At 38.7% G+C, this 13,211-nt stretch overlaps 1 protein-coding gene across 1 annotated transcript in view; it reads right to left on the bottom strand.

Annotated features, from left to right (window-relative positions):
* Window positions 1–13,211, bottom strand: part of MAN1A1 (mannosidase alpha class 1A member 1) — a 138,894-nt gene that overhangs the window by 15,907 nt on the left and 109,776 nt on the right. Inside the window, exons 6-8 of the mRNA XM_038176451.2 lie at window positions 12,496–12,619; window positions 10,986–11,079; window positions 6,712–6,827 (exon numbers count right to left, since the gene is read on the bottom strand). Coding sequence (XP_038032379.2) covers window positions 6,712–6,827; window positions 10,986–11,079; window positions 12,496–12,619 — 334 coding nt within the window. The remainder of the gene's footprint in view (window positions 1–6,711; window positions 6,828–10,985; window positions 11,080–12,495; window positions 12,620–13,211) is intronic.

The following is a 13,211-nucleotide window of genomic DNA, read 5'->3' as shown; positions in this document are numbered from 1 at the left end:
GGTGGTATCATCTCCCCTTGAAACTGTAACTCCTTATCGAACTCCGCTTTTCAAAGATCAGAACTGGAACACAAACTTTCATTTCTTTAAACACAATATATAAGAAACATTTTGATATAATAAACATTGTAAGGCACTTACTGCTTTTGGACTTACCAGCTTGTTATAAAGACAAGCTTACGTGTGTAATGAAACATAAACGCTTGTAATGGAGATGGCTAAGATTTTAAAATGGAAATATTGGCAAGCATTTAACTACTATGATACCTATCCATTTGATCACTAAAAGATGATTAAGTTCCAAAGGAAAGCTGATAATTTACTTTTGTCTGAAAATCTACTTATGTATTTTTGTCTGTATAGACCTATTAGTGTCTCTAAGAGCACCAATGCTCTTACACTAAACGTAGTTAAGGCTGTCTGCTACCAGAAGGTTAGATTTATTCATATTCTTAGTAGAGTATTAATGGAATAGTATGAATCAAAGCAAGCCTATTAGAAAGTTACATTATGTATTTTCTGAATGTTCTAGAATAAATATAGACCCCTTCTGCAAGCTGGTTGCTGTATTAGTAGGGATATGGCTGCTCAGAGAAGATATTTCTGACGACAAGAGCAAAGCCCCACACTGAATGGTGACAATTTCTCTTACAAGATTTTTCTTGTTTAAATCCTTCGTAAAGCATTCAAACAACTTCACAGCTTGCTGGTTCTCATGACAGTCCATAAACAAGCAAACATTTTATTGAGTCCTTTGTATAGTCCAAAACATTGAGATTGCATACTTGTAAGTAAACCATTAACTTAAGAATCTGCAAAAGCCTTTCTTTAGTCTTGATGCTTTCTCTTGGAGAGAGCCTCAAAACTCCTCTCTTACTTCTGACAACAGAGGAAATCTAGCCAGAAGAAAAAGGAGCAGCAAGTCCTCTGGGTGTTCTTGTCTCTTAAGCATAATGAATCTTGTGTTTCTACATAATACAGCTATACTATCAGGATGTGCAGAACACTAGTGCAGCAGTGTGATAAATATTTTAAACACAACAGCTGACAAACTATGTAAATAAACCACATGTTTATTCATTATTATACGTTTAAGTCATAGACAATACCCAAAATGTATTCAGTGCGAATGCTGAGTCCGCTGCACCAACTGCTTCACTGGGAAGGCCAGCTCCTATCACACCGCACTGCCTGCCATGCAGGCTCACCCATTTCCTTGAATGTCAAGAAGTAAAGTTAAAGTAGTGAGTGTCCAATTCATTAACATACTTTTGGCTTTACACAGCATGACAAACTATTCTAATTGAGTTGTTGCCGTTCTGTCATTATTCACATCAGTTACGTAGTTTCTAGGATCACTATAATCACAAAGCAAATCACTTTAAGCAACTTAGTGGAAACTGCAGGCAATCCGGACCCACCACCAGCCTGTCACCACAGTTAAATATACCCTCACGAAACCTTGAAGATGGCCAATAACCTGTTTTCATTTTCCTAACACTTTGCTCTCCCCCTCATTTCAATGAGAAAGGAGTCTGCGTGGATCTGTTTTATTTATCTGAAAGGCTGAAACCTTGACAGCTCTGAAAAATGTTCACTACTTAATGCTGACACTTTAATATACCAAAAAATGCCCCAAAACAAAGAATGTCCCACATAGCTTCCCTCAGCCAAGTACAAAGCAAGCATATCAAGGCTACTCTCAACTGTTAGCAATGCGACAAAACAAAGCACCCGCACCACCAAGAGATCCAATGTATTTTGTCTGAATACTCAGAATTCTGAGGCAAAAAGTGACATTTTTGCCGTTTAATACCCAGAAAGGTTTACCACATTCCTTAATGATGCAACCCAGCCTAGCAGTAGGCTGTTTCAGCAGTGCTGTTGAAATTTGACAGAGTATGTTGTGATGTTGCACACCACCTAGTTTTTTTTGCTATTTCTATCATTTCTACTTCCACATACTAGGTTGTCTGGAGATTACTAGCCCCTATGTTACAATCTTCCAAGCAGTTGTTTCCCAGTGAGAAAAATTAGCAAATCTAAATGTCTAAAAGTAAACTACCACTTCTGCAGAACGCAGCAGCTTTACCACTCTGATACCACTGTTGGATGAAGTGAACCAAACCACTTGGGAACTGCTGGTGAGGGATTCCCCCTTTTCCTGTAAAGTTCTGCTGGGATGAGGTACTTCCCTCTTTAGATACCTCAGATACTCCATTTCTCTAGAAATACATTGGGGGTGGGGGGGGAGGATGGAAGCAGTGTCAGAGAGAAGGGATATTTAAGATGTAGAAAATTGGCAGCAATGGCCATGTATGAATGTAATGTGAAAATTAGGAAGAGATATGGGAATGACCTATTAACAGAAGTAGTGGGAAAACTGCCTTTCAACTTTTAAGATGAGGGCTGACACATTCAAGAGGGGAGGATTCAGTGCAATTGCTTGTGACACTGCTGTCGCCAGACTGAAGTAAACCCATAAGGTCCATTTTTGCTCTGAATTACCATATTCTTTTACTAAACCTGTTCAGTTGTCCCTCAGAGATTAACTGAAAAGAGCGCAATGCTTCCTGTACTGGAAGCTGGCAAAGACTGATGGTTTATTCTATAGCCAGTTAAATCCTCCAGATCGGTAACATGACTGAAAGCTCAATACGCATTTGTTCTGTAACTAAATGTTTCATGATATCCATTTAAACTAGTTTAGAAGATTTTTTTACTTCCTGAATTATGCGAAGCAGGACATGATATAAAATACTGCATTGCTTTTCAGAAGAAAAAAATAACTTACATTAAAAATACATTCACTTGTCTTTGCGCAAATTCTAGAATTTATGGATCCCTCTGATGGCCTTATTAAGATTATGCTCTGGTATTCAAAACAAGAATATCTCTGTCCCTTTTCCCATTAGAAATAAACTCTTCTCTAAAATAGCATCAGCCAAATATACATCTCATTCATGGTAAACAAAAAGTTTTTAAATATAGTTTGGCATCTTTGTTATTGCTTTTCACTTGAGCCATAAAACAAACTATAGATGCTACAGAAATTCTAATACAAAGAACTTTTTGTTTTTAATATAAGTTACTGAGCAGTGTAAGAAATGACCCTGAAGCTTTACCTAAATAAATTTCAGCTTTACAGAGTGAAGTATAACTCACCATATATTTTCATTTGTGGTTTCTGGATAGTGAAAGACATTGAATTAGGCATCAAACCTTCATGTTGTACTTTCAGAATTTGGTGGGCATATGCAGGACTGAATGGCTAGGAATAATCGCACCGTTCCCTTTGGAGTAGTCTTAAAGAGAGTCTGAAAGCATTGAGGGAAATTTATCTAAGAAAATATGAAGCAGACTCAGAATGCCCAAAACGTGTAGGCTTAGTCATAAAGAAAGACTGCAGCTTGTGCAGACACTTAAATTAGCTTTAATTTAGATAAGTAAGGGATCAATAGCAATAAAGTCAATAACAGGATGGATTTCAAAACAGGCTTGTCACTTGGGTGAAAAACCTAGCATGTCAGCGGGCCCCAAACAGTCTGCAATTTCTGTGATACTGCAACTTCCCTGCTGCTGTTATCTGAACAAGCTACGTTACAACATCAAGCTATGCTGTGTGTATGCTTTCAGTTTGATACAGATGAACCGCAGGACAGAAAATGGAGAATAGGAACACTGCTCAGAAAATAGTAGAAAACATTCAACCATCAGCATAGCTAAATCTAGCACATATTTTGGGATCATTTGACCCTCTCATACACTGATATTTTGGACTAATTTGATGGTTGGACTGCCTAAGAGCTGTTATTACTGCAAAATATTAAGATAATGAGTACTTTAAATCTAGCCATACAGCAGAGCCCAAACCCTGTCAGTGATACTGTTGCGTTCAGTGACTGCTGCCGATACTAAACCCTGGCCAGGAAGTTTGCTTCTGCTGAATGATGCCAATGATGGCTTCTGCTCCCTGCTGAGACCTCAGGACACCTGCAGACATGGTGGCTACAACTTTTGTACACAAGGAGTTTGTTATCCCAGTGTGGGTTTCAGCTGGATGTACACTCCTGTCCCTTTCCCTCGTTGGCCAGGTAAGAGCACACAGCCCCTGCCCCAGCCATACCGCCTTGCTCAGGAGTGACCCAGGCACACATCTGTGGTGCAGCTGAGTCCTTACCACCTGCCCAAAAGCTGTGCTGGAGTCAGAAGAAGGCAGACCTTCAGCCTTTGGAGAACCATCCAAGACCATCGAGGTGCTTGGCTAACTCTAGTGGTCCCTGGCAGGATGGGGCGCGACACCCTCACAGTCCTGCCAAGGGCCACGACTGCACCACGTTAGGGATGCTCAGCCTGCAGTGGTTTCCAGAAGAGATGTATGAGCAAACCACATTTTTTACTGCACATGTCTACACACTAGCACTTTCCCTGTGTGAGAATGTATTTAATAGAAAGAAATGGCATTATTAAACCAGTGAAAGTTGAAGACTAGAAGCAGCTTTGAGGTGGTTCAAAATGCCTTCCACGGTAAGATGAATTGATATCGTATTACCAGATGCTTTGTTCTGTCTTTTTGGCTGCCAACCTAGCGGCTGAACTATTACAATATCACTGTTCTTATGTTATATCCTCAAATTTACTCAAACCTAATTTAAAATCCACCTTTTGCTCTGAAGCTGAAACCATGTTATCGGTGCAAATCACAGAATCACAGAATCACAGAATTTCTAGGTTGGAAGAGACCTCAAGATCATCGAGTCCAACCTCTAACCTAACACTAACAGTCCCCACTAAACCATATCCCTAAGCTCTACATCTAAACGTCTTTTGAAGACTTCCAGGGATGGTGACTCCACCACCTCCCTGGGCAGCCCGTTCCAGTGCCTCACAACCCTTTCAGTAAAGAAATTCTTCCTAACATCTAACCTAAAACTCCCCTGGCGTAACTTTAGCCCATTCCCCCTCGTCCTGTCACCAGGCACATGGGAGAACAGGCCAACCCCCACCTCGCTACAGCCTCCTTTAATGTACTTATACATAGCAATAAGGTCACCCCTGAGCCTCCTCTTCTCTAGGCTGAACAAGCCCAGCTCCTTCAGCCGCTCCTCATAGGACTTGCTCTCCAGGCCCCTCACCAGCTTCGTCGCCCTTCTTTGGACCCGCTCAAGCACCTCGATGTCCTTCTTGTAGCGAGGGGCCCAAAACTGAACACAGTATTCGAGGTGCGGCCTCACCAGAGCCGAGTACAGGGGGACGATCACCTCCCTAGCCCTGCTGGTCACACTGTTTCTGATACAAGCCAGGATGCCGTTGGCCTTCTTGGCCACCTGAGCACACTGCTGGCTCATATTCAGCCGACTGTCCACCATCACTCCCAGGTCCTTCTCTGCCTGGCAGCTCTCCAACCATTCCTCTCCCAGCCTGTAGTTCTGCTTGGGGTTATTGCGCCCCAGGTGCAGGACCCGGCACTTGGCCGGGTCCTGCAATGGGGCTGACCACATCCAAATCTGCACTTACAAAATTAAAGGCAGGATTTTCTTAGCAGAGGATGCTTGGTTGTCAAATGTACAACCAGCAGAGATCACACCCTCCCTCAAATCCTCACATATGACTTTTCTCTCTAATGCAAAAAGAAAATTTCCAGTGAGTCAGGGTTGCATTTTCTAATGCCAGAACTTTTGGCTGTGTGGGAAGTAAAAAGAGACTTATATTTCTTCTCTAAGGACCATGCATTTCCAAATGTATGAAAGAATAAGGAGATATTGCTTAGCATCTCGAAGCCTTGTCTACAGAGGCACTGAACATACATACAGTTAATAAGAGATAAAAGTCCCAGCCCTAGAGAGCTTACAGTCAAAATAGATGAAAGGATGGAAAAAAGTAGCCGTATTATCCTCTTTTTTATATATATATGAAAGCAAAGAACAGAGGAAATAGGTCATTTGCCCAGACTGCAAGGAAAGCCTGTAAATACGAATTTAAACTTAGTACTTCACAAGTCTCAATCCAGTGTCACAAAGCCATTAGTTCTCCCCAAACTGTACATTAAGGAAACACCACCAATAACAAAGAAAATTGCGAACCAGAAGGATCATAAATAAAACAAAACATAAAAATATAAATTGGAACAATTCTGATTTTTGAAAACTTACTCTTGTGTCTAATTTGAATAATTGGCTGTTTCAGAGTCTGACAAATGTATGCCTCTTGTAACAAAGAGTCCCTGTGTAACAAATAATTTTTTGGGGGGTAAATTATCTGCCATAATGTATTGATTCCTGTTTTGACCACAGTCAAAACACTGCAATGGATGAAATACTAGGTTGAAATACAAGAGAGTAACTGCCTTCTGATTATAAGAAAGAAGGCAAAAAGAGTTGATATAGAGAAAACTGAGGGCAAAATTGAGCTTTCATATGAGAGCTACTTGTAAATGCATTTTTGTGCATATTTTATGCACTTTCCCTCCAGTATTAGAGAAGATTGACTGTATTTCAGTTGAAAAAAATTAACTGTAATTCAAGACTCTCCCCCTTCTCACAGTATCTGTATTCATTTAGCATTTATATTTGATGAAGGCTTTTAAAAATACAACTAATTCTTTAAAAACAAAAAAGCACTCTGTGGTGGCAAACACATAAATCCCTCATATTGTTAGAATTATTAGAGATTAGATTATTATGGCAAGGAAGATTTAAATATCTCATTTACCTGAACAGCATCATAATACATTTTCTTGCCTTCTTCATCTGTCTTGTCCGACATCAGCCATGCCTTGAGCAAATATTCATAAAAGCTATCCCCAAGCCCTCCAATGGAGACGTGATCTAAAAAAGGAATAAAGAAGTTCAACAGCAATTTCATCTCCAGCATGGACAATAAAATACAATTACAGTATGACACAGTGGTAGATTTAATACATTTAAACATCTCTCCCTGTAGCAGTCTTGTAATAAGTGTAAGCCTGCAACCTCAAAAACACTCCAGCTGGTATATAAAGAAAATTATTTCTTTAATTGCTGGCTTTTTCATCAGGCTAATACACCATACTTATTTAACATCCACACAGTGTCTCAGGAGTTCATAGAAAAGAAACAAGAACTTGTATGTTTAATATCTAATTCATGTTTATAGTCAATGTCATACAAAAACACATTAACCTAAGTTATTTTTTATCTTAAAAACAAGAAAAAAGTAGAAAGTACTCTGTAATTAGATAAATGCTTTCCCCTTTTAATATGCAGGTATCGTTTTTATTTGTTCTTTATTCACTAGTGCTCCATTTAAGTAAACTCATAGAAAAATCAAAATGTTTTAAGCTCACTACTACAAAGATGAATTTACTTTATTGTTAATTTTATAGTATTTTTTGAACATCCAGCTGGTCTCAGAAGTCAGCAATAGTTCTAGAGGCAAAAAAAAAAAAAAAAAAAAAGACTTTGATAGATCTACAGAAGATTATTGCTGTTGCATTGATTTATTCTGTCCCGTGCTTACTATATGAAAAAATGTGGTACTACAAATGCTGTGATTATTCAGTTGCACACATCTAGGACTTGGCACTGCAATCAAGTCAATGTCATTGCACCATTCAATGTCATTCAATGTCATTGCACCAGCCACGTAGGAATTACCGATGGTCTTAGCTACCTGCACAAGGTGGCACCAACTTGCTGTCCAGGAGCTGAGAAGATACTTGGCCAAATTCTAATGGGTTATCGTATGATTTCAGCATTTTATCTCCTAAATGTGTAAAACACTACAACCTCTAAGCTCCGTTAAACTAAGAACTCCAGGTTTTCTTCTTGAAGTTGATCCTGCCTGGTAACATTAAGGGACTTGGCATATATTGAGTCTTCAGTGAAAGGATTTCAAAATGCTTTACCAGGCCTATTCATTTATATCTGTCAATTTTACAGCATGGAAGGGGTTTGACAATACCATCCAAGACATCCAGGATGGAGATGTGCATACATATATTGTGCAGCAAGATGTTGAGTCATACCACAAAGTTCTGGGCATGAGAAAAGCAGAACTCGTTTGGGGTAATCCAGGCTTACAAAGCAAGCAGCAGGAAGGTTAGTGGTGCCAACCTCAAGTTTCTCATCAACTCACTGATCTTAACTTCAGTTATGCCTCTGTTGGTGGAATTCAGAACACAGAGAATCTATTTATTTTTAAACTCCTTAGTATCTTCTCTTCATGGAATACTTCCTTTTGCCTACTGAATAGGAAAGCCATACATCTGCAGAAGATAGACCTTTTTCCATTTCAAACTTTATTAACAGTGTTTTTTCCTCCTCGAGCCGGTGACATACAAAAAATAATTTCTTTTTCCAAATGTATCCCATCCTTTTGCCTAACAGATACATTGTGCCATCAAACCTGGATTATCAACAGTTTTTTTCCCCTTATTCTTTTGAATGAGATATATTAAATTTCTGCAAAGAATATACCATTTATTTAATTAAATGTTCATGATCCAAAAGGAAAAGAGGCTTCTTAAAAAAATGAGAACATTTTCTATGATGGAGGGCTGATCTTTGAACAGCAGCATTTAAATGACCTTTACGGTTTCCTAAATAAATTACCATAGAAACCTCTGACATTTGCAAACTAAATAGCAGAAGCACAGTTTCATCAATAATAAGCCCTGTTATTATATACATTATTGCAGTAGACAAATCCAATTGACGCATGCTGCAGCAAATCACTGTCAGTTTACTGTCAAAATAACAAGGGCTAAATGAATTTACAGGAACAGTGGCAGTGATCCAGCAGTGTCCTTCATAGTTACAGCATTGCTAAAGAAGAAATGTTCAGAAACTACTTCCCCTTCCCCACTTGACGCTTGAATGGGAATACTTCTGTCTTGAACTAGTTATGGGGCTAGGCTTTCTTTTCCTGGTGTAATCAACTGAAAACAGACTAGAAAAGCAATCTCGAATAAAACACCATTCAACTTTTATGTTCTGATCTCCTACTATGGAAAAAAAAAAATCAATGTCTTCAAACAGAGACAATTGAATTGGAAGAGATGCAACAAGTAAAGATTAAATTTGCTTTTACTGTTCAGCATGCTAGGGACTGACCCACATCAACAATTGTGTTCATGATTTGCACGTGCAGAAAGCTAATTTCTACATCAATACTACACGGAAAACAAAGGCAGTATACACTGTAATCTTTACTGTTCAAACCAACAGAAACTGGCATTTAGTGTGAAAGATAAGTACATAAGACACAATTACTTTAAAAATACGGAAATGTCAAAGGCCACAAGGCAGCATCAGTATTTGACTGCCTTAAAATAAACAAGGCAGAGCCACTAATGGTGTCAGCTACTAGCAAGATCTACTGTCAGTCAGCCCACCACAAGGGTAACTGTGTGACTGTGTAACTAAGCTGAATGCCAGGCGCAGGATGTCCCAGTTCAGCCTCACTTATTTGAGCTCTCAGTACTATTGCACTAAAAAAGGGAATTGGATACAAGTTAGGAAAGTTGTTGTCTAGGCTACCACCAAAAAGCTGAGTTTCTGAGGCTGACTGAAGCCAAGGAAGGAAGCCAAGGTAGCTAAAGCTGGCTGAACGCAGGCTCACAAACACTGAGGTGGCCTTCTAACCAAACCTGGTACCTACTGCTTTAGGATCAATGGGAAGCTGTAGTGTTCTACAAAGCCATGCTAAACCAGCATGTGCAACAAGTGGGCACAGACACCAGAGAGTTTGTACAAATGTGCCAGCTGGAGTCAGGCACTTACACACACTGAGCTGCCACAGGCCAGTGGCAGAATGACCTCAAACAAGCCTCACAGAGTAGCAAACTATGAGGCTTTCCAAAACAAAAGGAATACTTCTAATGCACAAAGGGAAATGGCCTTTGTCTTGATGGAACAATACAAATGAGCATCACAACCTCTCTGTACATCTTTTTAGTTCACAGAGTGACACAAAAACATTCAAAAATATATTTTGTTCAATTAAAAAGCTTGTTCTTTGCCTATGCAAAAATTATCTTTATACAGACAGCAGCCAGTCCCATGAAGAATTCAGAACCTCACTTCATCTTAGCTGCATACCAGACAAATTGTTATATTAAAGAATTTCTCCAGTCCTTTCCCTGTCTTCTGTGGTCCCACCACCTCTAATACTGATAATCAAAGAAACCATCTCATCTACCTCTTTCTTGTAAGATTAAGCCAGCTTATCTTGCTTGTTTTCTTAAGAGAACATCGAAACATTGAAAGTGGAAACATGAATGGGATGGTTGTGGACTGCAATTAAATGGGAAGAGTGGAGAAAGAAGTATGGTCTCCAGACATGTTTTTGCACACTGCTTAGGCTTTGAACCCGGAATAAAAATCAGAGAAGGCAATGTATAACAAGAACAGGCTCGGTCTTGAGCTTGAGCCTGAGTTTCTGAGCTGAGAAGTTCAAATACTTCAAGCATTTTTTTATATACTTTGCCTTCTAATTTTGGTGTCTCCAATAGTGGTTCCAAGAGTATTAATACCATGACAGTTCTGTCTAGTTTGCTTCCTTAGTTGTTAGTATTAAACTTCAACAGAAATCACAGTTGGTATTAACTGGAAAAAGTTTTTTAATCTTCAGTGGAGCTGTACCAGGCTGAAAACATGGAATTTGATTCAGATGAGCTAATAATGTTTCCTTAAGCACCTACTTTTGAGGGCATTTTAGACTTTTCAATAAAAGGCTTTTATAATCTACAAATTCCATTCCAAAGCTACATAGTTTGATGTTTCCCCACTTGCATAAGCCATATTGAAAGACCTTAAAAAAGAACATTTCAAAATAATAACTCTACTTACTGCATTTTAATGTGCATTATTTTTTTTGCATTGTATAAGAACTTGGATATAATATGAGGAATGAATAAAACATGTAACAATGACTGAAAGAAGCTAACAACTGCAAACGGCATACTGATAAGACAGTTCATAGTACCGAAGAAGTGATCTACTTACGTTGGCCCCATTGGCCGCTGCTGGGATTCAAATAGTTGGGGTAAAGGCCTTCTGGTTTATCCAGTCGATTTAGAACTTTTCGAATATTCATTACCTATTGGAAGGATACAAAACACTGAGCACTCATGCATTTTTCCCCCAAAATAAAACAGCATCAGTAGAAGAGTTTCAATGTGCAAGCGTCCTAATAAAATAAAAAATAGTATTTTTCAGCACATGTACTACGTATCTGAATGCATCTGTGCAATTATGTTATTATTAAAAAGATCCTCTAGACTGACATCATCATGTACATCAGCTACAAAAAGACTGGAGTTTCTGTGACAAGTGTTGGTAATGAAACAACACAATAGAAGCAAGCTCTAAAGTTAAGGTCTTGCCATACAGAATATTTTGTCCCTCCACAGTATTCTGAAATTTGCAGACGCTAATTGCCTTAACTAAACTCACCTACTCCAACATTTTATTTCTCATACACCCAAACCAGTAACTTTATTACCATACTAAACCCATCACCCAGTTGAGAAGCGTAAGTGAATTGTAAGGTTGTTTTGCCTAGAAAGGAGAACACTGCTGGAACCGAGCTTCATACAACCAACTTGCCCAGCAGGAACCAATTCAGCCCTGAGCTTTCCACCAGTGTGATTAAGGAGCTTGCCACAAATGAGAGGCCCAGGGAAACGATTACAGTACAGATGCTCTGCAGATGGGGTCATTCAGTAGCACGATTCACTGCAGAGCACATGAAATAATTTAAACTGAAATTTAATTTTCACAAAAAAAGCAAAGGTAGCAACTTGGGAGAATGAAGATCATGACAAACACAGACCAGAAGCAGTAAAAAAAAAAAAAAAAAGGTACTGACAGCTTTATTTTAAACATCTTGTATGCTTAGAGATCAACTGAACTAGCTGCTGGGACACAAGAGAAATAAGCTTACATCAAGCAGTAAAAGAATTTCTGTTGTGGTACACAAACTGCCTTCTGCATCTTGGTGCTACATTACTAGCAGTTACTGTCTAAATACAGACTGAAAAGAGTCCTACACCTAACTTAATTAATAGTTCTGAGTACCTCCATGCAAAGCTTATTCCAGTTTCTTCTTCTTTATCAAGTGTACCAGACCTTGAACAGCTTGTCTTGGGAGACTATGGAATCAATGTCTCTAAAGGCTTTTAGGAGCAGCTTACATAAACATATTTCCAGCTCCTTGCAGCTACAGCTTGATTCCACTTCGAAAGAGAAGCATAGGCTAGGATTTTTAACATGTACACGTTCATCTCGCTTTAGTTGTCTCTCAATAGAAGAAATTTTAATCATCAAATTTTCATAAATTTCAAAAGATAATTAATTTGCTCAGTAAGTTTGTTTCTGGATGTTTCCGGCCCATGCCTCCTCCAAAAATCCAATTGGAAAAATACAATTTTGAAAACCCACCTCTCTTTAGAGATATTAGTCTCCTAAAATGTGATTTATCTTTTAGAACATGATTTTAACTGAACAATCTAACCTTTTCAGCAAATACAGGGTTTCCAGACAGGTGGCTCAAGTGTACGAACTCCAGATGCAAAGTTCCAAATTCTGCCAAAATGCTGCTGCCACCAGATGCCCATGGCCAATTTCGACCGATTCCACTAGGCAGGGGTAGGGGAGAGAAAAACAGAAAACATAAGTATCTTATGCAATACTAATAAAATACAATGTTTAATAGATATACTATTATTAAAAGAAGATAATGACTTTAAAATATATTGAATATCTGTGTGAGAAACCATGCTTTCAGCAATCTTCTGACTTTACCACGGGATCTCAAAATACTTCAACCCAGGCTCTGCCTAGGCTTGTCAGGTCACTTCTGGGAGCATGCCAGTCTTTTAGCTCAAGTATAGCTACATTACACGTCACTGCATCATTATTTCACAGTATGATATCACATTTAAATAAATCGTAATGAAAACAATCTCAGACTTCACCTGCTTTCTCTGTATTTAGCACAACAAGTTCCTGTCCTAACTGCTCTCATCCTTCTACAGTGCAAGTGTTTACTGCCTTAAAATACTGCATGTATGAAAGACAAGTTTTAAATTGAAAGTATATGCAGTATATCTTTCTTAATACCCAAAAAATTAACTGGAGAAGGATATTTAGGCATTGTCTGTCAGGGCAGTCTGAGCAGGATGAGTAACTTCATTTTTAATTAAGACCTAAAGACACTTCACAGTAAAA

The sequence above is a fragment of the Anas platyrhynchos genome, chromosome 3 (genome assembly GCF_047663525.1).
Source record: "Anas platyrhynchos isolate ZD024472 breed Pekin duck chromosome 3, IASCAAS_PekinDuck_T2T, whole genome shotgun sequence".
Lineage (NCBI taxonomy): Eukaryota > Metazoa > Chordata > Aves > Anseriformes > Anatidae > Anas > Anas platyrhynchos.
The sequence above is the reverse complement of the archived record's forward strand: the minus strand, read 5'-3'. Positions and strand labels throughout refer to the sequence as shown.